Source organism: Colobus angolensis, unplaced genomic scaffold (assembly GCF_000951035.1).
Source record: "Colobus angolensis palliatus isolate OR3802 unplaced genomic scaffold, Cang.pa_1.0 Scaffold75, whole genome shotgun sequence".
Lineage (NCBI taxonomy): Eukaryota > Metazoa > Chordata > Mammalia > Primates > Cercopithecidae > Colobus > Colobus angolensis.
The window spans coordinates 6769011-6794121 of record NW_012121265.1 but is presented as its reverse complement, the minus strand read 5'-3'; the positions used below and the strand labels follow the sequence as shown (position 1 = coordinate 6794121).

The following is a 25111-nucleotide window of genomic DNA, read 5'->3' as shown; positions in this document are numbered from 1 at the left end:
CCCCTTCAGGCCACCGCTGCCATCCACTGCCATCACTATGACCGCAATATCCCATTAATAGGGTTAATATGTTGAAGCAAGTGTGTCATGTCTTAAGACATGTTTTAAGATGCCAATTGTCCACAGGGCAGCAGAGCAGTTTTTCCATAAGGAACTAAGATGAACCTTTTTAGTTGGCAAAAAGAAAAATGCCTTAAGTAAAAACTGATTATACAGAACATCCATTGATCTTTATTTGATTTGACAAAATCTGCATTATTAAAAGACAGGTAACAAAATCTGAGCTTACACTGAATCTGACAAATTGAGTTCTATAGTATCTAGAATATCATATAAGAAATACCAACTGAGGGAAAAGAGAAGTACCACATGCAGATGCTCCTGGCAAGGGGGGAACTGTATCTGCAGGTGAGGTCCAGAGTGTGCAGTGCATAAGAAAATCCTAGAGAAAATGCCGCTAACTTACTTGGGTGAAATGTTTTTCCTTTGCGGGGGAGGAAGAGGTGGTAAAGAGGGGCAGGAAATCAAAGGCATATGCAGAATGGCTTCTCCATTTCAAAACGGTAATAAAAATATTTAAATCATGGTACTAGGGCACCTTTGAGGAAAAGAACATCTTAACCAGAGTAGGCTCTTTGCATAATTCTTTAGTAATATGTACAATTTTCAAGTAATTAAGCAGACTTAAAGGATAATTTCATTTTAACAGCAGCTATCTATTTTTCTTCTCGCCTTCTGGGGCTTGATCTGTTTCTGCATCACAGGGACACTTTTCCACACATTTTCTAGGGAACCATCCCCTTATTCTTGAAACACCTGAGGGAGAAAACGAAATTGAGGTGAAATTGTCTGATGGATGAGTGACATTACTGAAAGCAGTAAGTCCTATTACTTCAAATTAATAAGCTTTTAGTCAGACTTTTATTCCCCTCTTTGCTATCTAATATAAGCACAGTTTAAAGAGGAAAAAAATTAAGGTTTTTAAATGTTCATTACAAGCTAGGAACAGATATTTCCCAAATTCTATGATCCAGAACAGGGACTAATGTGGTTAAAGACAGCTCCTAACTAGAGTCAGGGGGAACTCAGTATGGGTGTTTACTTATATGTGTATGATCAGGAAAGGTATTTTTGGCACACCATCACACTACATCTTTTCCAGGGAACTATCTTCTTGTAGTCTTTGTAAATTTCCTTTTTAGACTTTTTCTAACGTACATATTTCTTTTTCTTTTTTTGAGATGGAGTCTCGCTGTGTCACCTCGACTAGAGTGCAGTGGCACAATCTCGGCTCATTGCAACCTCCGCTTCCTGGGTTCAAGCAATTCTCCTGCCTTAGCCTCCGGAGCAGCTGGGATTACAGGCGCATGCCACCATGCCGGCTAATTTTTATATTTTTAGTAGAGATGGAGTTTCACCATGTTGGCCAGGCTGGTCTTGAACTCCTGACCTCGAGTAATCCATCTGCCTTGGTCTCCCAAAGTCCTGGGATTACAGGCATGAGTCACGCACCTGGCCTAACATACACATTTCTATATCACGGCCGTCATAAGAGGTTAATTTATGATTAACCCCAACTGTTTTTTAAAGAACACCCCGAGCTAATCTTAACTTTAAAAAGAAACAACTATAAAACTTAAGAGAAAAAAAAAATACGCAAAGTTTCAATCTACTGGTTTTTATAATAAGAGAAATACTCATTCAAGGTGGGGGGAGCAAATAGTATAGGAGTTTGATGCACAGAATGTGGAGTCAGATTACTTGGAGTTAAGCCCTCGCTCCATCTGTTTTCAGTGCATAGCTATGGGCAAGTTGTCTCTCTGTGCTTCAGAGTCCCCTCAATAGAATGTAAATGATAGTGCCTACCTCCAAGTCTTTTGGGGACTTTTACACCTTAAGGGAAGCACTTATACAAGTACTTGTCACATAGTTATGAGCTCAAATGTTAGCTATCATTAAAAAGACCTGAAAAATACAAGCGCTATAGAGAAATATATAAGGAGGTTCCTTTTGTTGCTTAGTGATATGCTCTTCTATGCAGTTCCCCTAATGCATTAGGCATGATTGGTTTATAAAAGTTACTCTTGTAAAATCTGGAATTATTGCTAATAGTCTTGTCCTTTAAACATGTCGTTCCATTTCCATACCTTCTATAAAGGAATCATCAAGGATTTTGTCTCCATATAACCAGTATCTGAAATATTTAAAAGATTAAAGTTAATTTTTTAGGCTAGATGATTTTGTCATCGAATAAGAAATGCAGTACTTCCTATTACTTACCGTAAACCTCTTGTGGCTAAAATGAATTCCCCTTTTTGTAGCCGTATTCGAGGTTCTTCAGTGCAGGGGCTTGTGAAGAAGGTTTTGATTCCTTTATTCAAAGGGCAGCAGGCACCACTATAATCTTCTATTACTTTATAGCGAACCTGTCATCAGTGATCAGAAGAAACCTTTAAATATCCACCCATGATATCTGAGTTTTAAGTCTGAATTTCAAATTTTAAAGGGAGATCCAAAATATCCAGTGACAAGCCTTCTAGTTCCCCTTCTAGGGGAACCTCCCAGTTCCCCATCCCCTTCCCTGGGAAGCAACTGATGTTTCTAGTTCTCAAGGCTTTTCTTACTCTTCATTTGAAGCCCATAGCTAAGAATTAAAGTTAGAGCAGGGCTGAGAACATTCTGCTATGATGGAAATGTTCTGTATGTGTGCTATCTAATGCAGCAGCACTTGACACATGCAGCTACTGAGTGAGCACTTACAATGTGGTGAATGCAAATAAGAAGCTGAATTTTTAAATTTATTTAATTTTAACAAATTTAAATAAAACAGCCACATATGGCTGGTGGCCATCATATCCAACAACATAATTGTAAGGATAGGTTTCACATTAAGGAGCTGTATTGAGGATAATTATTTTCCTATGTTGGCAATACAAATTGACTAAATTCCTCCCAACCTCTAGTCCCAACTATTTCAATAAAAACAAAAGTTAACTGCATCAAATTTCAACAAATGTATTAAGGAATACTATTTAATAAAAGCCAACAATTGGTTTCTAGTCAGCCAATTAAAAAAACTGTATGGAAGTACAGAGTCTAACAAAAGAAAAAAACAATTACCACTGCAAAAGAAGTACTTACACTTCTGACTCTCTTATCTGCTTTTTGTTTCAACTGTTCTATCTGGAAGAAATGAAAAGAAAAAAATGAAATCTCTTGTCTCAATGTTGAAAAATAGCCTTTCCTCATCAACTGTCAAAGTGATACGGCAAACCCCCAATTTTCCAGCATTTCAAGTTGCTGATAATTTAAAGGCCACAGGTTGTTTTAGCATGGAAAAAAGGCCCTATGCTAAGAACCAGGGGCTGAGAGCGAGGTCCTCTTCTCGCTCTTCACTCTCTAATGTCCTCATCTGTGTATATTCCTAGAGTGCTTACTGTGGCCCAGGGATCAGGGAGTATATTCTCTGCCCTCATGAAGCTTCTCAGGTGAGAACACTGAGATTCACTGATTCTGTAGAGACATAGCAGACACACTACAAATGAATAATGAAGAACATTTAATAATGAAGTTGAATGAATGAATGAATAAAGGTCATCATTATAACTTATTTTGACATAGCTACTATTAAATAGCACTATATTAGATATAATAGGAGAAATAAAGATAACTCATGATCTCTGTCCTAGAATCTTATGAAATTACAGATATAAGGTACCAGAATTAAATAAAAAAATGAGACTTCATGAGCTACCACAGAGTAGTATGTGATTAAATGCCAAATTCAGATGAGTCTACGGGGGTAAGTTAGACTTCATGGAAGAGGTAAGACTGGACCGAGTCTTAATAATTTTAGATAGAGTGGAGGTCATGTAAGATGAAAAAATTGTGGGCAAAGTTGGGTGACAGGAATGTATAAGAAATTCATAGGATACCGTAAGTTGGAAGGTAATTTTTGGTCAGATTTCATAAAACTATGTTAAAGGAGCAGGACTTTATCTCACAGGTATACAGAGTTAAGGAGATACTGAAATAAAGGGAGAGACATGATATAAGGAGAGATTTAGAATTATTAGATTCATTTTGACAGAGTGAAAACATTCGTATTATTTATTTTACTACAAAATGTCACTTGAGTTGAGGGGGAGTTAAGGGAAAGAAGGTGAGGCAAAAAGGAAGGGCTATTTAACAAAAATACTCACTGTTAAGCTGTATGGGTGACAGCCTTCTCTTACTGGCCACTCAAGTCCATCTCCTTCAGGGACCCCTGACCACGTAAATACCTGTTTAAAGTTCCTCCATCTACTTCCCATATCATATGGAAAAACAAAGACTTCATCTAGTTGATAATACTGAATTCGATCTTTAGCCTGTAGGTAACAAAGATATAAGATGGCCACTGCCTCTGTCTAAGTGGCCTTCAGTAATATATTATTGAGAACACTTATTTCTCAAGTTTCTAGCATTCATAAAAGTAATTCCTCCTCGCTGTAATATTAGTGTACACGGAAGCAACAGACAACTTCATCACTGTACAGGAAGAACTTGATATAGAACACCAACCTTGTACACGATTACCTAGGAAATATCTGACAGGGTTTCTTTAGGAACAAGCACTCATAAACGCTTACTAAAAGAGTCAGCTAACTTTACCTCATATATAAAAAGTCCTCAATGCTCCTGGTTGTTCAGCAATACAAAACAATTCAGGTATATAGAAGGGATGCTGATAAACAGATTCAGGAGAAAGGTAAGGGTTTATTCAGGATGGAACTGTTTTAGTCAAGACAGAACTGTTCTGTGGTGTGCATCAGAATGTAACAGTTGTATCAGAAGGTAACAGTTATATCCTGGGTGGCAGTGATGCCCATGGGAATGGCCAGGAAAGGTGTAATAGGAGAGTTGTTTTATGAAAAACATTTTTTAAAGCTAGCAGGTATATACCGGAGATCTTCTTTCTTTTTTATACTGTCACACATGTATACACACTCATTTACATATGCATTTATATGTACATGTTATGCATGTACATAACTATTCAGCTTGCATAAATTATATTCCAGGCATTTAAATTGTTAGTTTTAACTTAAGGAAATAAACTGGCTTTGGATTTCTTAAGTTCCACTGACACCTAGTGGTACAAAGATACATTATTTATTTTAACAATTTGTGTACAAACCCTTCAAATTTGTTGTATATAGTACCTGGTAATTTCTAGAAATTTCCTATAAATTTAATATGGTCATTTGTTTGAATTTTTTACTCAGCAATAAAGTGCCAATTCGGAAATAATTTCTAGTGTATGGCCATACCATTGAGCATACTCAAGTCTCATCTGAATTAATTTCTAAATGTAGCATGGCGGTTTATAAGGAGCCTTGGTCATTAGCAAAAATAATTTAAAAAATGTTAATCTAATGTCAGTATATTTATTGTGCTTATCAGAAATGATATTTTGAAATATTTGATTATCAGGGGACAATGTTTTATGGAAAATGTTATTGCAATTATCTGTTAAGTGATATTAAAGTTAACTATTTACTAAAATAATTATTAAACTATACTGCCTATGAATCTACTAAATTATATAAATTCACCCTCCCCAGAAAGTAAAGAATAATTTCTTTTTCTTTTTTATAAACAAAAGCTTCAGAGTCTTCAAAATGGACTGAATTTCAAAGAACAGAGATCTAGGCTACTTACAAAGAAAAACTGGTAAATATAAGAGTAATTTATAAAATGACTAAGACATGTCTTTGCCTAACAGAAACACTCAATGAAGTTAGGATTCTATCAATATTGTGTGTTAAAAGGTGACGAAGGGGTGTGGTAGATGCTATGGGAAAAGCGAACAAAGGAAACAAAAAGTACTTAGCCAAGTCTAGGGAGTGTCCAGGAAGGGTCCTTGGGAGAAACAATACCTTAATTAAGTCTTGAGAAGCAAGAAATCAGGCAAAACAAGAGTGAAGACCATTCTAGGCAGAGGGAACAACATGTGAAAGGATATGGAAGCATAAGATGTACAAACTATGAGTAATTTAGTATCAAGTGTGAGAGACAGTGTAGAAAAGGGTAGGAAATGAGGCAGGAGAAGTAGATAAACAGAAGTTGGCAGTGGCTCATGCCTGTAATCCCAGCACTTTGGGAGGCCGAGATGGGTGGATTACATGAGGTCAGGAGTTTGAGACCAGCCTGGCCAACGTGGTGAAAGCCTGTCTCTACTAAAAATATAAAACTTAGCTGGGCATGGTGGCATACATCTTTTAATCCCAGCTACTTGGGAGGCTAAGGCAGGAGAATCACTTGAACCCAGGAGGTGGAGGTTGCAGTGAGCCAAGATTGTGCCACTGCACTCCAGCCTGGGAAACAGAGTGAGACTCCGTCGCCAAAAAACAAAAAAAGAAGTCATAAAAGGTCTTATTTATGTAGAAGCTAAGAAGCTCACACCTAAAACCTGTACATCAGTGGCTCTCAAAGCATGCTTTGAGGATCACTTTGAGTTTTCAAGACTTTTTCTTGCTAGTCATTAAGGCCAAGCTATTTTCATAATAACACTGAAATGTTACTTGTCTTTTTGTTGTGTTGACATTTGCAATGGTGAATAAAACTGTTGGCATCTTAGCAGAAACCAAGGCAGTGGCACCAAACTGTGTTGGTAGTCATTATGAGCAATTTCATGTAAGAACGTCCTTGATGAAGCAGTAAAAGTTATTTTTAAACATTAAATCTCAATTCTCAAGGAGATGTTCTTTATTTTTACCAGTCTGTGTGACAAAATGAGAAGTATACATAAAGTGTGCCCAAGTAGAATAATCATCTCAAGGAAAATAGCTGTTAAGCTGTAAGGTAACAAAAGCTGTAGAGCCAGCTTCTTTAATGTAACACTATTTTTACTTGAAAGAATGAGTAATGTAGCAAACTAAGGTTATTTGGACTTTAGTACTTGGTGAACATTTTCTCAAAAATGAACAGTCAGGCAGTCACTTCAAGGGAATTGACTGACAGGGTTGATAGTAAAAAAAATAAGGCTTTCAAATGCATATTAGAATTAAAAAAAAAACAAAAAACTTGCATCTACCACTGTGAGCTTGACAGCTTTCCAATACTTAAGGATTTTTTTCTTATAAAACTGATATATTGATATAAGTGAATGCGGTTTTGGGATACTGTATAATGAAAGGTGTTTAACGTTTGGAAAATCTACATAACCCAGTAAATCAGTATCTCCCAAATGACCAATGCCTGATGTTACATAAAACCACATATTGGTAAAAGATTCATTCAAAGAGCAAGATAGGCTGATGAGTTTTAAAATAAAAAGGTATACAAATCTTACTGATAAGAAATATCACCTGTCAAGTCTTCAACGTAATATGGAAGAACATCCACTATTATCATGTAAAAGGCCTATTAAAATACTCTATCCTTTTCCACCTACTTATCTGTGTGAGGCTGGATCTTCACATACTTCAATCGAAGCAACATGATCTCAACAGACTGAATGCAGAAGTGAGAATCCAACTGTCTTCTCTTAAGTCAGACACTAAAAAGATTTGTAAAGACATAAAACGATGCTATCCTTCTCCCTATTTTGTAATTTGGAAATTGTGAATACTCCCCTCTGGCAACAATCAGCTTGGTCTGCCAGGCAACTCTTTGGTGTACAGGCTTGCTCCCCTTCATGGACATTATCTGCCCAGACCCTGCAGGTATTTGGGTTTCAACCTCTGCCACAGGAATGGTGAGGCTCTGAGAAGTTTGAAACAGGGAGCAGGGTAGTCAGATTTGTGTTTCACACTAGAATCACAATGGACAGCATGAAGTATTGGAGGCTGTGAGGTCTGTGATGAGCTAAACGTAAGGAGCTTCACTGAATGTCTAAAACATTGAGAAAAACTTGATGGCAGCTTGGTAGGGTGGAAGCTCCTTTCCAAATGGGTTGCTTTCTCCTCTAGTCTAACAGATAACGAACAGATGGTTTGACGTGTGGCTTAGGCCTCTGCAACCACTCAGGGTGTATGAGAAGCACATTTCTGTGGGAGTTATAGAATGAATAAAAATGTTTCCTATATTCACCTTTTATGTGGCATGCAAATGACTTATGGTAGCCATTTGGCAGCCACGTTTTCACTTTCAGGCACTTTTCTATTAACAGACTTTATTAATACTGAGGACTTTACCAGTCCTTTATTAATATACTTTTTTAATATTGAAGAAACAATTATTAAAATTTACCTTCTCTTCAATCCATGACTCAATAGAAGTTTTGTTTCTGAGAATTATTTTCATCTGGAAATTAAATGATAGATAGTAAAATTTAATAATGTGACCTTGGTTTCTTTAATATTATCATATTCATAATTCTCTGAGACAGCTTTTATTACTCCATTCCATAGATAAAGATACCAAGGAAAACAGAGGTTAAGTACCACAATTACCATGTCAGCCATCTGACTCCAAAGACCTCGTTCTTAACTACTGCACCACAGTACCTCTCCGTAACAATGATTACACCCATCCATAATCAAATCTGAATCTAGTATGTTAATCAAACTTCATGTCATAAGTACTATTTTCAGAGCAAGGTTTGGAGAGGATTAATAAAACACTGATATAATCCATTGTAATTTGCTATTAAAATCTTTTATCATTATTTTTAACTAACTTTACATTTATGATTAATCTATTTATGAGAAGTAACAGTGACTCATTTCAGTCAACCTCAATATTTCACTTGCCTTAAAAATAATGAATGTATTCAGTCTTTATTCTATTATTTGATTTTCCTAGATATGACTGATTCCACATATACAGGCTTTTATATTATAGGATCTTAGTTTATTTCTAATACGATTCTAAATTAGAGGCATTGAGGAAAATTTTTCAAAGAATTTGGTCCCAGGCTAGTAGATGATAATAAAGTATAAACAAAACCAGATTATTTTAAAACCAAGAGTTCCCTTAAAGTCTAGCTGTGCCTTCAGAGAGACAGTGTAGTATGTTAGAAACAGCCTTGGCAGAGGCTGCAATGAGCCGAGATCGTGCCATTGCACTCCGGCCTGGGCCAACAGAGCCAGGCTCCATCTCAAAACACACGAACAAACAAACAAACAAACAACAACAACAAAAATAAACAGCCTTGGCCCAGGAGTCCTCATTCCATTCCAAGGGCCTAGCGGGTAATACTTGGCCCACAGTAGGCCTTCAATGAATCAATGAATGAATTACGTGAATGCAATAGTCGTAAGAATGGTTTTTGGGCCGGGCGCAGTGGTTCACGCCTGTAATCCCAGCACTTTGGGAGGCCGAGGTGGGTGGATCACAAAGTCAGGGGTTCAAGACCAGCCTGGCCAAGATGGTGAAACCCTGTCTTCATTAAAAACACAAAAATTAACCGGGTGTGGTGGCAGGCGCCTGTAATCCCAGCTACTTGGGAGGCTGAGGCAGAGAACTGCTTAAACCCGGAAGGCAGAGGTTGCAGTGAGCTGAGTTCGCACCACTGGACTCTAGCCTGGGCGACAGAGTGAGACTCCATCTCAGAAAAAAAAAAAAAAAAGAATGGTTTTTGGTCCCTTCAGAGCCAGGTCCTCCTCTGTCCTCTCATAGCACTGTGCACATAAATCTACGACATACGGCCCTGGATTAACTGTTTAATATTAACTGTCAGTTCCTAAGGGCAGCTACCTCTTCATTATCATTTTTGTAGCCTTAGAAATTAGCAGAATGATTCATCAGTGTAGGCATTAAATAGCATCTTTATCATAGGGCTGTTATGGAGAGTAAATGAGCTAATACATGTAAAGTGCCTAAAACAGTGCCTTACACATAATAAGTGCTCAATAAATGTTAGCTATATTATGATTACTACTATTATTAAATAGATACTATTATAAAATAACATTAATGTTTACCAAGTACATGAATGGGTGACATTGGGTAAGTCACTTAACCTTTTTGAGAATCAATGAATTAATCATCTGTCGGGAAGGGAAAACAGTAAGACTCCTCTATTGGGGTGGAGGTGAAGAGCAAGAGAGACTGTACAGGTGAGAAGTGCTCTCTCAATTCTGACGTGCTCCAGAACTTACCTAACTCTAAGTTAACATCTGAAAAACTAAATTAATACCTAGAAATTCTGGCAAAATTAAATCAAAATTATCTGAAGAATACACAGGAGATTAGTTACCTAAATGAAATAAGCAAAAATAATTTCCATTTCATACTGCACACTTACATAACAGTCTTTCTCTTTCTTGTTAATCAGTCCCAACAACTTGACACTTTTGACTAGAGGTAACTGAGATGCTTACCTGGATAAAAAACAACATCCCAACAGCTATGGTTGTTCCTAAAGCTAATCCCAAGGCAAACAAGGTGGTAGCAAATGCAGCTAATCCAAATGGAACAACTGGAAGAGGATCTCTCCGGGCTGCACTCATGTCAATCTTCACTGTGTTCCAGCCAAAGGAGAGCTAGCGCAACAACAACAGCACACACACAAAACATTTGGTTGTGGTAACTGGTCAGACCCTACTGTGACATGTAAAATAACTTGATCAAAGAGATGACAACATGGCCCTGTGGCCAAAGCAAACACAGCTATTTTTATTTTATTTATTTATTTGAGTCGGAGTCTCACTCTGTCGCCCAGTCTGGAGTGCAGTGGCGCGATCTTGACTCACTGCAACCTCTACCTCCCGGGTTCAAGCGATTCTCTTGCCCCAGCCTCCTGAATAGCTGGGACTACAGGCATGTACCATCACACCTGGCTAATTTTTTGTAGTTTTAGTAGAGAGAGGGTGTCACCAGATTGGCCAGGCTGCTCTTGAACTCCTGACCTTGTGATCCACACTGCCTCGGCCTCCCAAAGTGCCAGGCTTACAGGCGTGAGCCACCGCGCCCGGCCAGCTATTTGTAATTAATATTGTAACGAGCTCAGACCGATGTGCAGGGTATCATTCTTAGTGTTCTCAAATGTCACTTTTCGTTGTTGTTGTTTCCTCAGTAGGTGTCAAGGAGACCTTACCAACATCAACATGCATACACAACACTAGACACTAATCTAAACCAGAACTATGTCTTCTCTCTTCTCCTTGCTATTCTACGCTGCAGTATTCTTCCACGGTGACAAGCGCTGCCTAGGATTCAGTAGTTTCTTCCCTCATGTTTTACAAACAGTGGTGAAGAACTGATAAAATGCAGGCCAAATATGGCCACAGATGTGTGCTCCCTGGCCTGCATAAAGTTTCAACATTCAGAATTAGGTGCCAACATTTAAAAATCAAGAGATTTCACATAAAAATCCAGATTTTCAGATTGTTCTGGGCTAGAATTTCCAAACATCACGAGCTTGCAGATTAAATATGGGCTGTTCCCTCCCCAAAAGACAGACTCTACAGTTTGGCAGTCCCATCAGGTGTGTGTTTCTCGTTTACTTCCAAGGCCTCTTTAGGGAGTTTTGTTTGTGTCCCCTGAACTTTATCTCATGACTACTTGCCCATAAATCAACTTGATCTCTTGCTGGTTTAATCTGTTTATATTTTATGGTATAGATCTGCTCCATGAGCCACCTTCCAGGGCACTAGAATCAGAAATGAACAAAGAACTACAACTTGCCACATGAATGGGATGGAAGCAGGAAGCACTAGTGTTGTCTTTTTTCTTCTCACTATTCTTTCCATAACTATTAAGTCTGAAGTCTAACAAATTACATATAAAGTATTAAAATACTTATCAGCTTCATCTAGAGCATGTAAGGTAAGTTTTCAGAAGAAATAATCTTTCCTCATCTCAAAATTTAAGTTTTAATGCTTCCTAAAAAGGAACCCATATATCAGTAAAACAAAGTTCTATTTCCCCAACTAAATCACAGAAAGCATATTTCCAAATGAAACTCTTAAATGTTGGTAACTACCATTTAACCTGGCATGGCTGATTTTATAACAAAACATTTTCATTTTCACTTACCCGATTATAAAGCTGTGTGTACATAGTCATCACAAAAATGAAAGCAGCATGGATACAACCCAGCGGTGCTAAAAGGAGAAACAGTGTGAACGAAGCATGATTTTGGTAACCACAACAGTTGTTGATCCAAGGACAGTGATGGTCCATCTTCATCACACATCTAACAAGAAAAATTTACATAAAATATGAGGCAGAAAATCCTGTCTACTTTAAATAACTTTGGTCTTCAAAAGATCAAGCAAATAGGAATCCAGCATGTCCATGAGCTACGGGAGAATTATACTTCATGGAACAGAAAGAAAAATCTTTATGAGCTTTTAAACAATTATGAACAGTGACTCCTTTTAAATCCTAAACAACACAGGAAAGGGCAGGCTTTCTAACAGCTTCTGAGGAAAAGATGTCTGCTACAAGTATTTGTTTAAAGAAGTCAGGAGACCCACTGAAAGAGGGTCTCTTTATAATGCTCATTATAAAGAAATGAGCATGGTTCCTGGTTTTCTTCCAGCTTGTAAGTGCAGTGACCCAAGTGACCTATAATAGACTCAACAAATCCCTTATAAATCTCCACTGGGGTTAATGGACTCAGACAGACACATGTAACTTCCTTCCTGTTCTCATAGTATCCTTTAGTTAGTGGATCTCTGAGCTAAGCAAGCAAACTCCAGAATATAAGATATGGTATAATAAGCAAAGTCTTGTCGTGCATCTGTTCCTTACTGTTGATAGAAGACAATGTTCTGACCTCAAACAAAACTTTATTTGCTTTCAACAGTTCTCTAAATTTCTTACTAATCAGTGATTATAGCTGTTCATTAAAAGAGGTTGCAGGTTATTTCACATTTTTAATAGTTTTCTTCTGATTAAGTTTTTGATATTAAAACATTTGTGATGATAGGCACCTGGATTATTAGATTTCTATAAAGTATAAATGTTTGTCAATAAGTAATGGGGAAAGCAGATCTCCCTTATAATTTAGACTCAGAACAATTCTAAAGTTAGCCCAGATGGCAGCTGACTAACACAATTAATCTTGATATATGGAAACAAACTTAAAGGATAATTTTTCCCTTGTTCTTACAGGACAAGAGGCAAAGTAAATCTGTATTTTTCTAGAAAAGTTTTTCACTTGTAACAAAGAAGAATTAAATCTATTCATTATCTGGATAATTTAAGTATAAAATGGCGATTATGGACACAAGTATTTTGACAGTATTTTTTATAATATGGCAACCTCGCAGTGAATAGAAGTAGCACCAATGTAGTAGAAGGAACAATGAAAACATCAGTAATTAGTTGATCAATCCTCTCTGAACAGCAAGAAAGACAGGTACCTGTTACACTTTCTGCAGTGATGTGAACGTGGTGCCTTGTATGCTTGGCAGACTTTGCAATACTGGAGATACATGGTATCCTGAGAAATTTCCTTGGCAGCAAAACAGAAACAAAAATGCATCAGATACATGAACCCAAGTATGATTCCTAAGGTATGATTTTCTTTTATGGGAGACAGGGGAAGGAGGGAATCTTAACTTGCACTTCCAGTCCTCTTATTTGAGGATATATAAAAATATTTTATATTTTTAAATAACAATTTTCTGGTAAGAGCAGCATCACTTTCCCAATTACGCAGAAGTCCTTTTAAATGTTTCTTCCCTGTGCTCCACCTAAATTCAATGTCACTAGTTGGTTCTACTCACCCCAAATCTTAGCGGATTGAGGAGTTCAGAAAAAGGCCTCTGACAACTTGGCAGGTATTTTAGAGGGAGGAGTTAAGCATGAGTTGATACTCTTACTGAAATCTGCTCCCTCCTTGACATTACCCATCACCACCCCTTTCTTGGGCCATTTTTATCACTTTAATCATTTTAATCACTTCCTAACTAGTTTCCTTTACTGCAGTTTTTCCTTAGCACAAACCGTGTATTGTCAAAATAACATTCCTATAACACAACTCTGACTGTGTCAGACTCTGCCTGAAAATTCCTAACACTCTCTATGGTCTACAATTTCTCATGTATTTGAGACCGTCACGATCTGCCTTTGTTTCAGCTGTCTCTGCACTACATAGTCTTTCCCCAGTCACACAGGGCTGTCCATTGCTTCTGAATATGTGCCCGCACCATTCTCTCAAGCTGCATGCCCTCTTCCCCATCTCCTTTGGAAATTCCCACTCCTCCCTCAGGTCCCCAACTGAAAATGCTCAATTCTTCTAACTTTAACAGCACCCAACACATTCTACTTTATAGTTTAGTGATTTGCACAAGTGCGTTTGTTTCTTGCTTAGGTTATAAGCTCTTTCAGAATTCAAATCGTGTCTTGCCCTTCCCTGTACTCATTTCGAATAGTACACAGCACACGATATACACCAGTGTTTCCCAAACTTTAATATACCTAAGAATCACCTGGACACTTTATTAAAATAAAGGTTCTGATTCAGTAGGTCTGAGGTGGAGCTCAAGATTCTGCCTTTCTGACAAGCCATCAGGTGATGTCCCTTAGCGGGAAACATGGACATTCATAAGCATAAACTTTCCAGTAGTTTTTAAGCTATAAGTGGAATTGGACTATACTTCCCAATGTTAAATTTTCAGTGCAATGATTTTAAAACTTTATGATTTAAACCAGCAGTTTCTAAAGCGTTTTTCTCAGTTCTAAGGGATGTTAAAGTATGACATGAAAAAAGGTCCTACAGCCAAGCCTCACTGTGTATGATACGTGATGTTTCCTGAACTTCTGACCGTGAACCCACCCCACCTCCATCTTTTTTTTTTTTAATGCAGAGCAAATATTCAATAAAATTGCTTTGGAAAATGCTATTTTGGATCAATATGTTCAAACAGATATGAATTAAAGTCTCTGAGCCTAAATGATCAGTGATTAGAGTAATACACTTACAACTGTGTTTGGTATTATTCGCTAGCAGATAAGGCAAAAACCAAATATGTGATTATCATTAAAGTTCACTGTCTTACAGAATCTTTCTTACCGGTTTCCACCTCAGAGGGACAAAGCCAGGACCGACAAACATGGCATTGAAGTAATTATAAAGAATCATGACAGTCCAATTTATCAACATGATGAAATTCACACTTCCTCCAGTTGTATGTAAGGGCCAATACCACAACACAGAGTCAATCATGGCCATTGTAGAACATATTGCTATAACACCGAGGGCTATGATGGGACCCCAGTGACACAGTCTCTTTAATTCTTGGAGATTTTCAAACTTGATAACTGAACAGAATGTACCCATTTTGGCGAGGAAGAACGCCTTCCTACTTTTAAAGAATTATAGATGTCCTTTTTCTGTGTGCACATTTCCATGTGCCACAAGTCCATGTGTGTTCTTTAACTGTCATGCCTTCAAGCTGTGAACTGTTACGCAGATTACACCATTTTCACTGTCAGGCACCCAAAGCTCTTTATCTTAACTAGGAGAATCCAGTATCCTGGTCTCAAACCCAACCTAAAGAAAACAAAACAGGAAAGTTCAGTTAAAAACAAAACAAAACAAACAAACAAAAAACCCCACAAAAAACCGTTTATTACATATCATACTTGTTAACTACAATAAACACCTACAGCACAGCATCTCACAAGTGCACTACACTTTGGGATGCATATCTTCTCAAATGGCAAAAATAATTACTTTTAACTTATCTAAAATATGGTACAAGTTTGAATGGTATGCAAACTGGATACATGATTCCAAAATAGTTGTTTTTATTCCTTCTCAGCTTGTCAGGGGACTGTCACCATCCAACGCTTAGTGAATAGTTTGAGAAGACAAAGAATTTTAGAACCGAGAACCAGGACCTTAAGGTTGATCTAATTCAGTTTCCTTCTTCACAGAATAGAAATTGGCTTAGAGAGGCTGAGTGATTAGACCAAGGTCACAAACGGGTGAACCAGAATAGAAGGCAAGTCAACGAACTCCCTTTATGAAATTCTAAGCTGCCTCTTATGAAGTCTTGAATTAAGCCAAGTGTGAGTCAGACATGGTCTATGCCATTTGCCTGCAGCCTCCCCCATCCCGCCACCCAAACATCAAGAGAACAGTCACCCAAACATCAAGAGAACAGTCAATCTGGCCCAAAAGTAAAGGAGCGAGAGTGAAAGCAAAGAGAGCACGCAAGGAAAGGAGGGAAAGAGAGACAGCGAGAGTGTGTGTGGTGTGTGAAATTATGACCAGAAGAGTACAGGAGAAGAACCCGAATTAGAAGATTCCAGGGAAGAAAGAAGAGGAAGTGCCTCCTGGAGCGAGGGAAACGGAAGGCAGGACGGAGAGCTCGGGGGAGATTTGTGAAAGGGCATCTCTGCCTGGACAGGATCCGAAGATCTGGAAGAAAATCTGAGCTACATGGATAATACAGACTACCACGGAGCAGACGCTGTTGACTTGTGCCTCAGTTTCCCGCCCGAGTCATCGAGCAGAGGGCTTAGAAATAAATCCTCATCCAAGGAAGAAATATCCTAGTAAGCCAGGTTGGTCTCAACATTCAGGAGGGCCGGCTCCTACTCTGGTGGGGCAAGGACCACCAAAATCGTGCTTATATTCCCTCCCTTGACTCCCACCTCAGTGTGGTCCCTGGTGTCCGCTCCTCAGCCATCGCATATCCGGGGCGGCCTGGGCTCACCCGGAACAGATTGTTTCCTCCTTGGATGACTCCGTCATGGGCACCTCAGTCCAGGACAAGCAGAGAGCAAACCCTGGCCGCGAAAGGTTGGAGTGCCGGACCTGCTATAAGCCGAGCGCCTCTCGGCCAGCGCCCTCGTCCCGACTCTCCCGCTCAGGGCCCCTGCGCAGTCTCTGTTAGTGTCACTTCCGGAGGTTCGCTGCCTCAAACTTCCCTCCGGAAGCAAGCTCCTGTGATCTGTAGCGTGGGGATCCGGAGCAGATTCCCAGAACACTAAGGGGGAAAAAACGCTCCTAGTGATCCCTCAGAACCTGCATATTTTCATACGCTTTTTAAGGGGGGCTACTAATTGGGGCGCTTTTCCTTAGCGAACTTACTTATCTTAAAGACGGAGCGGAAAATAAAGCACGCACGCAACCCAATTTCCGGAGAACCGAGATCGCGACGAACAACCAGGAAGCGACTGGGTTGATAGCTGTTCCCGGTTCTCCGTTCTGCTCTCGGGGGCACCTCCCGGGGTTCCTAAGCCGCGGCGTCCCTCGCTGCCCCTCGAGGCCGTTTCCCTGACCTAGGCTTTGGCCTGGGTCACTCGTTCCGGAGCCGTCATGTCATCCGACTTCGAAGGTTACGAGCAGGACTTCGCGGTGCTCACTGCAGAGATCACCAGCAAGATTGCGAGGGTCCCACGACTCCCGCCTGGTGAGAGCTCTGCCCGACTGGGCGAGGGTGCTGGGGAGAGCGGGGAGGGTGCGGGCGGTGGAACGCCGCCCGAACCAGTGTGTCTGTGAGGCGCGAGGCTGGAGTGGGTGGTGCCAGCTGTTCCCCGGAGGGATAGTACTTGGCTTGGTTGAGGGTAAAGAGTCAAGTTCGAGTATGGGGTGCCGTGAAAAGAGCCTTCGGAATCTGAGCCATATGAGTTCGAATCCCGACTTCACTCCCTTGTAACTTGTATAACCTGGAAACGTTTCTTAACGTCTTAAGAGTCTTAATGTTTTCGTTTGTTAATTAGAGATGTGAGTATTCAAAGAAAATGAATGGAAGTACGTAGTTGATGGATCTACAATCTACAGCGGCGTTGTTGTGTTAGTAATAATGTTGTTATAATTATGTGCGGCAAAATAGAGGTAAGAATCAGGGTGCCTAGATTCAAATCCTACCTCTGTCACTTAAAAGTTGTGCCTCTTAACTGGGGAGGCAGAGGTTGCCGTGAGCCGAGATCTCGCCATTGCACTCCAGCCTGGGCAACAAGAGTGAAACTCCATCTCAAATAAATAAATAAAATAAAATAATAAAATAAAAGTTGTGCCTCTTAAGCAGACTGCTTAGTCTCTTTCAACTTTTCTTCTTATAAATGGGGGAAAATTGTACTTCTCTCATGGGGTTGTTAGGTAGATTAAATTTAAAACACGTATTTAAAGCCCCTTTGCTGTTGTTAGTTGCTGTATTAGCATTAGTATTTTTCATACCCCCCCCCATCCCCATTTCTTGTTTCTCATCCTTCTTGGGGATTTATTGTATAACCCAGTTTTATGTAAAAGTTGGTACAAGATAATTTTTCACACTTAAAAAATTTCACAAATTTCCATCTGGAAGTGTTTTTGTTTTGGGGTTTGCTTTTGTGTTTTAGCACATCTGATTTTCTATGCTAGACTGTCAGCTATGTGAAGGTGGGAGCTGGGTCTGATTTGCTTGGTGCTTACTTATTAGGGGCTCAGAAAAATAAGTGAATGAGCAGGTGAATACAAATATGATCTTTTGTAACTTTGGTTTGGAAAATGTTGTTTTGGGGATTATCTTTCTCTACAGATTTGAGTAGTTAATCACAGAAAAGGTTTTTACATTTTTGTTTAGTTTTGTTAGGGAAACTGAACCATCATCTGGCTGCTAGGCTTGTCCTTACCCTAGCTCCAGGACATCAAGTGTAGAAAGGGGGGTGTCATTAATCTGTGGATTGGTGGGCACTTCACTTGCCCAGTTGTCCTGGTACTAGCAATAATTTCTCCCAGACCTAAGTTGTCATTCCGCTTTCCCTTTCCCTACTTCCCCCCAAAATTACGTGTTTATAAGTAATTTTCTTCCCTTATTTCTTTGTTTTTCTTCCCCTCACCTATTTTCTGTTAATAGGGATATTTGCTTGAAGCCAGGATCTCTGAACTTACATCCCACTCATCTCCTGAAGTCCCCAGTTAGTTCTGGAGGAGATGGATGATGTCTTAAAGAGGTTTATGAGTCCAAGTGAGGGAACAAGAGGAGAGAACCAAGGTAGTATATACCACCAAGCTCTGCTGCCTCAGAGATTTTTGTGTCGAAAGTGGCTGATGGCCTCATCTCTTCATGATGCATCACCTCGCCTCTTCTCTTCAGCTCTGCTTTTCTCCACTGCCGGAGATCTTCTTGATTTTTGTTATTGTTGGAGACTACTTCCTCTGAATTGAGTCCCAGAGCCTCAGAGTATCAGGACTTGTGGTTCCAGTTAGAGTTTTACTCATTTTTAATTGTAATTGTTTTAGCAGTAGAAACATTTGTTTGGGTTATTAGCTTTTATATTGGGAAGATGTTTTACAAGGTAACAAAATCATCCTTGGATGCAAAGTTGTAAAAACTATTTCCAAGAAAACAGATCGTGTTACAGTTTTTCTCTTGCCTTTATATTTTAATGTAACAATTCTTAACACATAGAAGGAAACTTTTTGAATTCAGTACCTTAAAAATAAAACTATGGGTGAGGCGAGGTGGCTCATGCCTATAATCCCAAAACTTTGGGAGGCCGAGGCGGGCAGATCACCTGAGGTCGGGAGTTCGAGACCAGACTGACCAACATGGAGAAACCCCGTCTCTACTAAAAATACAAAAATAGCCTGATGTGGTGGCGCATGCCTGTAATTCCAGCTGCTCAGGAGGCTGAAGCAGGAGAATCACTTGAACCCGGGAGGCAGAGGTTGCGATGAGCCAAGATTGTGTCATTGCACTCCAGCCTGGGTGATAAGAGCGAAACTCCATCTCAACAAATAAATACATTTTAAAAAACTGTGCCTCTCCTTAGCTGTAGTATTATATAAGGCCCAAACACAGGAGCTACATTACAGTTGAAAGGAGACTGCATTGCTGGCTCTGGAAAAATGCTTACTGACTTATATTATTGAATAATCATAATTCTTTTTTTTTCTTTTTTCTTTATGAGACAGGGTCTTGCTCTGTCACCCAGGCTGGAGTGTAATGGTGCAATCTCAGCTCATTGTAACCTCTCCCTCCCGGCTCAAGGCTACTCCCACCTCAGCCTCCCAAGTAGCTGGGACTACGGGCACAAGCCACTGTGCCTGGCTGATTTTTTTTGGATTTATTTATTTATATTTTTCGTAGAGATGGGGTTTTGCCATGTTGCCCAGGCTGGTCTCAAACTCCTGGGCAAAGTGCTGGGATTATAGGCGTGAGCCACCGCACCTGGCCTAATCATAATTCTTAAAAATGCAGTGGTTGCCATCTTAATAATGACTTGTGCTTACCCCTTTTATAATCTATTTCCAATTGATAAATAGAAAAAGAGGAAAAATATATCCATGTAGTTATGAATTTCAGATGTATGTCTGTAGATTAACAGACATTAATATATATAACCATGGCAAAAATAGTTTGATGACAAGTAAGTATAATCTCTCTCTGGGCATCATTAGCAAGTGCAGTGTTTGGCTAAAAGTGACCCAGAGGAGGTGAACTATAATTTACTTGAGTTAAGAAGGATAAAAATTGGAGCAAACTTTCCAGCCAAAGCAGTTCATTCCCTCAACATAATAACTTACTTAAATTCAAGTAGAGTGGGTAGATCTATTGAAATGAACTTTGTGCTGTGCATGTTACAATGTGTTAAAGTATTGCTTCCAAAGAGAACAGAAGAGTGAACATTTAAAACTTTTATTTTAAGAAAGAAATCTGATTACTCTGTGATTTTTTTAAACAATAAAGAGATTTTGCTCTTAAAGTGTTTGAATCTTAACTAATTTTAGCAATTGAACTGAGATGGGTGAGTTCTTTCTTAATACCCTTATGGCACTATATTTGAAAATTGTTTTTTTAATTATTACAGTTCTGTGGGAAAGTAAGGAAAAGGGATGAGCAGAAACTATAGTTAGTACTTTATTGTGAAGTTCCTTTTCCTCTAGTGATGGGAGTGAATTCTTAAGTGGGGAATGTTTTCCTTTGGTGCAAGGATTCTATTACATGTAGTAGGCTTCCTGAAGAATCTTAAGGTAATCTTTTTGGAATTCGTTGCCTACTTTACCATTCACAGAGAGGGAATGATCTGTTGTGAATCCTGTCACTTTATTGTGCCAAGAAATTGTACCAAGAAAGTATTACAGCAAAATGATTCAGACTCAGACATGACATCAGATCTGTTTAGAACCCTAGTTCTGCTACTTACTGGATGTGCAGTCATGGACAATTGCTTGGCCTCTCTAGGCCTGTCTCCTCCATCTGTAGAATGGGGATGACAGAGTAATAATTTAAACCTTGTAATGTAAAAATCAGTGAAATAAAGCATGTAACACACTAACACAGTTCTTACACAGAAAATGCGTGATATACTAGCCATTAATGATATTACTGCTGCTGCTGAAGACAACAGCTGGTAAGATTAGCCAGGACCCCGATCTTCCAACTTTGTCATGTTAATTGAAGTCTTAAATCTTACACTTCAATTCTTGCTTCCTTTCTGTCCCTAGACTAGAATTAGGTCAATTTCTCTTGATGAACACATTTGAAAGGAGATAAGTGATTAGGGCATTTTAGATATGAATTTGGAAGTGGGCTTTGAACCCAGTATCCCAGCGGGGGCAGTCAGAGGAGAGAAGTCAAAGTGGAGTCGGACAAGGCAGGTGTCCTTTCCAGAAGGAAATACCTGAGTCTACTGGATTAGTTGTGCCAAGCCCTGGAGGATTGTCTAGACCATCTAGGCTTAGCCACATGTGGATGAAGGCATAAACACACTTCTGTGATTCTCTCTTGACTTTACAAGATGATTGCAGTGAAATAATTCAGAAAAGTTGGCTTTTGTTCATGATATACTGTGGTTTGCTTAAAATATATTTGGCTCTAGAGCTGTAATATCTACATGTAGCTATTGAGCACCTGAAATGTGGCTGTTGCTATGAAATGATAACATTTTAGATATATGCGGTTACATAGTATTAAAACTAAAAAATTATTAATTTCACTTGTTTCTCTTTAACGTTTTTTATTTTTATTTGTTTCTCTTAACTTTAAGGTTTTTTATTTTGAAAAACTTTACAAAATGCTGCTACAAGGAAATTTAAAATCACATGTGTGACTTGCCTTATATTTCTATTGCTCTAGAGGGTTACAATTGAAGGGCTGGTTCCAGTCCTAATTCGGGAATTCACTGCTACAATAGTTTCTTCCTTGTTAGGATTCAGGCTACTTCAAAATCAGCTTTGTGAGCTGCTGGGCAAGGTCCAACTTTTTCAATTGAGCGTACAGGGAAGATAGTCTTCAGCGGTTACTGATGGCCCAGTTATGTCTCATAAAAAATTTAAGCATTTAGGGCTAGCGTGGTGGCTCACACCTGTAATCTCAGAACTTTGGGAGGCCAAGGCAGGCAGATCATGAGCTCAGGAGATCGAGACCATCCTGGCCAACATGGAGAAACCCGTCTCTACTAGAAATACACAAATTAGCTGGGCGTGGTGGTGCATGCCTGTAATCCCAGCTACTCAGGAGGCTGAGGCAGGAAAACTACTTGAACCAGGGAGTCAGAGGTTGCAGTGAGCCATGATTGCGCCACTGTACTCCAGCCTGGGCGATATTGGAGACAGTGAGACTCTGTTTCAAAAAAAAAAAAAGCATTTACGGAGTTGTATTCATCTTTGAATAATTATACATTCATATAAACAAGTGTGTGTGTATGCATCTATAGATCTATATATTTGTATGTTGTCTATATGTATATTTGGTCAATTTAGTCAACCTAAGTAATGGCTTCAGTTTTTTTTTTAAATAAACTTTTTATTGTAGAACAGTCTGAAATTTACATAAAAATCACAAAGATAGTACAGAGAATCCCATATACTCCATGCCCAGTTTTTTCTATGATTAACATCATGTTAATATGGTACGTTTGTTACAGCTAGTGAGCCCATATTGATGCATTATTATTAACTAAAGGTCATACTTGATTCAGATTTTGTTGTGTTTTGTTGGTTGCTTTTTACCTAATGTCCTTTGACTATTCCAGGATCCAATCCGGGATACCATAAAACATTTAGTGCTCATGGCTTTTTAGGCCCCTCATGGCTATGACAGTTTCCCAAACTGTCCTTGTTTCTGATGACTTTACAGTTCAGAGGAGTACTGGTCAGATATTTCCTAGAAGGATCCCTCAACTGGGATTTGCTCAATGTTTTTCTCATGATTAGATTGGAGTTCTGGGTTTTGGGGAGGAGGACCACAGAGGTAAAGCATCATTTTCACCACATATCAAGATACATGCTGTCAACATGACTTACCACTACTGACGTTAACCTTTATCACCTGGCTGAGGTAGTGTTTGCCAGGTTTTTCCACTTAAAGTTAATCTTTCCCTCCCTTTTCCATATTATTTGGAAGAAAATCATATATGCATAGCCTATACTTAAGGAGTGGAGAGTTATGCTCTACCTCCTTGAAGCCAAGTAATTACATAAATTATTTGTAATTCTTTTTATGTAAGAGAGATTTATCTATTCATTTATTTAGTTATTCAGTCATTTACATCAGTATGGGCTCATAGATATCTATTTTATCCTTTGTGTTATATTCCAATACTACTTTATTTTCATGTTGCTCAAATTGTTTTAGCTTTGACCATTGGGAGCCTTTTATTCATTTGGCTTCTGTGTCCTTTTGATATACCCCCATCATTTTGGCTCTTTTCTTTCCTTTTTTTTAAAGGACTTTATTATTTTCTGATAGTATAAGATACTCCAGGATCATTTTCTCTATTTCCTGTTTCAGTGCTGGAATCAGCCCTTTCTCTGAGGAATCCTGTTTCCTTTAATTAAAGAAGGGTATTAGAAACCAAGATCTGGACACTAGGTGTGCCCATTACTCCTGGGGTGTTGTTGCTTCTGGTACCTCTCAGCTGACAGAGCAAGGAAATTCACATGTATTTACTAAGCCATGTATATGAACATATCTACAAGCATTTGCATATGTAATCATTTATATATATAGTATGTTAAACACAAGTTCATGCTAGTATCTCCAACGCTAATCCATTATCAGATGGATCATTCTAGAATTGCTTTATTTCAAAACTGACCATTCTATACCATGTTACACAGGGTAGCATCAGTAATATACCCATTTAAAAATTATCTGTTCCTCTCTTAGTGGTTTGACTCCACATTTCTCAGTACATACATAATTGCTGCTGCTAGTTTTATTTTAACATATCTACATTGCACAAAGACAGGTACAAGTAACTGAATTCAAGTGAGCCTTGACACTTTCACTTTAATGAGGTTGTTCTGTGCTGATTAAGCACTTCTGTAAATATCAAGAAATAATTACACTATGCAAAGACTTGTGTGTGTATGATCACTAAGCACTTCTGTTAATATTGACTAGGAAATGAGAGGCCAAGGTGAGAGGATCACTTGAGCCCAGGAGCTCAAGATCAGCCTGGGCAACATAGTGAAACCTATCTCTGCAAAATAAAATTGAATTTAAAACTAGCTGGGCATAGTGACATGCACCTGTCATCCCAGCTACTCAGGAGGCTGAGATGGGAGGACCCCTTGAACCCAAGAGTTTAAGGTTACAGTGAGCCGTGATCATGCCACTGCACTCCAGCCTGGGTGACAGAGCAAGACCCTGTCTCTAAAAGAAAAAAAAAAAAAACTAATTAAAAATATATTGAGTAGGAAAGTAAAGATCGTACATACCTAAGACTTATGTGTATGTACATCAGCACTTATCAAGCTTATAGGCAAAAAAAAAGAAAAACAATGGGAAACTTTGTTTATATATTAAATAGTACATTTTATATAATACATATAGCAGTTAAGAGCTCAGTTCAGGACAACAGACCCACCCCATTAGAGTTCCAACTCTGCTGTTTATTAGTTGTTGAACTTTTGGGAAATAATTTAACATCTCTGATCTTATTTAATGGCTTGAGAAAGGAATAGTGATAGTACCTCAAAAAGGTTGTTTTGAGGATTGACTATAATAGTATTAAACACAGAGCACCATGTACATTAATGATAGCCCTTAGTCACAAAGGTCTGAATCCTAGGAACATGTTATTTGAAAGGGGATGTCATTTGTGGTGGGCAGAATGAATCTCTTTTGGGAATTACATGTAAATGTTGCCAGGTTACCAAAACTTAGTGTCGGTAGGTATTGCCAAAGTCATCTAGTTCAGTCCCCTCCCTCTCCCCTCCTTCCTTCCCTCCTTCCCTCCTTCTCCCTTCCCCCCTTCCCTCTTCCTTCCTTCCTTCCTTCCTTCC

The 25111-nt window shown here is 38.9% G+C and overlaps 2 protein-coding genes across 6 annotated transcripts in view; one reads left to right on the top strand and one right to left on the bottom strand.

Moving 5' to 3' along the window:
- Window positions 1-208: 208 nt before the first annotated feature.
- On the bottom strand, window positions 209-17385 carry ZDHHC6 (zinc finger, DHHC-type containing 6). Of its 3 annotated transcripts, none has more exons than XM_011927865.1 (11): window positions 16985-17385; window positions 14957-15436; window positions 13302-13393; window positions 11968-12127; window positions 10311-10472; window positions 8236-8289; window positions 4203-4370; window positions 3142-3183; window positions 2281-2426; window positions 2148-2194; window positions 209-816 (listed from the first exon to the last, which is right to left on the bottom strand). In XM_011927865.1, the coding sequence occupies exons 2-11, from the start codon at window positions 15221-15223 to the stop codon at window positions 713-715; spliced, it is 1242 nt and encodes a 413-aa protein (XP_011783255.1). In that variant the 5' UTR covers window positions 15224-15436; window positions 16985-17385; the 3' UTR covers window positions 209-712. The 3 variants fall into 3 exon arrangements, with proteins under 3 accessions (XP_011783255.1, XP_011783254.1, XP_011783256.1); XM_011927864.1 differs by lacking the exon at window positions 16985-17385 and adding an exon at window positions 16546-16800; XM_011927866.1 differs by lacking the exon at window positions 16985-17385 and adding an exon at window positions 16546-16800 and having other exon boundaries at window positions 13302-13381.
- VTI1A (vesicle transport through interaction with t-SNAREs 1A) overlaps window positions 16846-25111 on the top strand; it is a 373769-nt gene continuing 365503 nt past the window's right edge. For all 3 annotated transcript variants that reach the window (XM_011927869.1, XM_011927867.1, XM_011927868.1), the window contains exon 1: window positions 16846-17306. In XM_011927869.1, coding sequence (XP_011783259.1) covers window positions 17213-17306 — 94 coding nt within the window. In that variant the 5' untranslated portion in view covers window positions 16846-17212. The remainder of the gene's footprint in view (window positions 17307-25111) is intronic.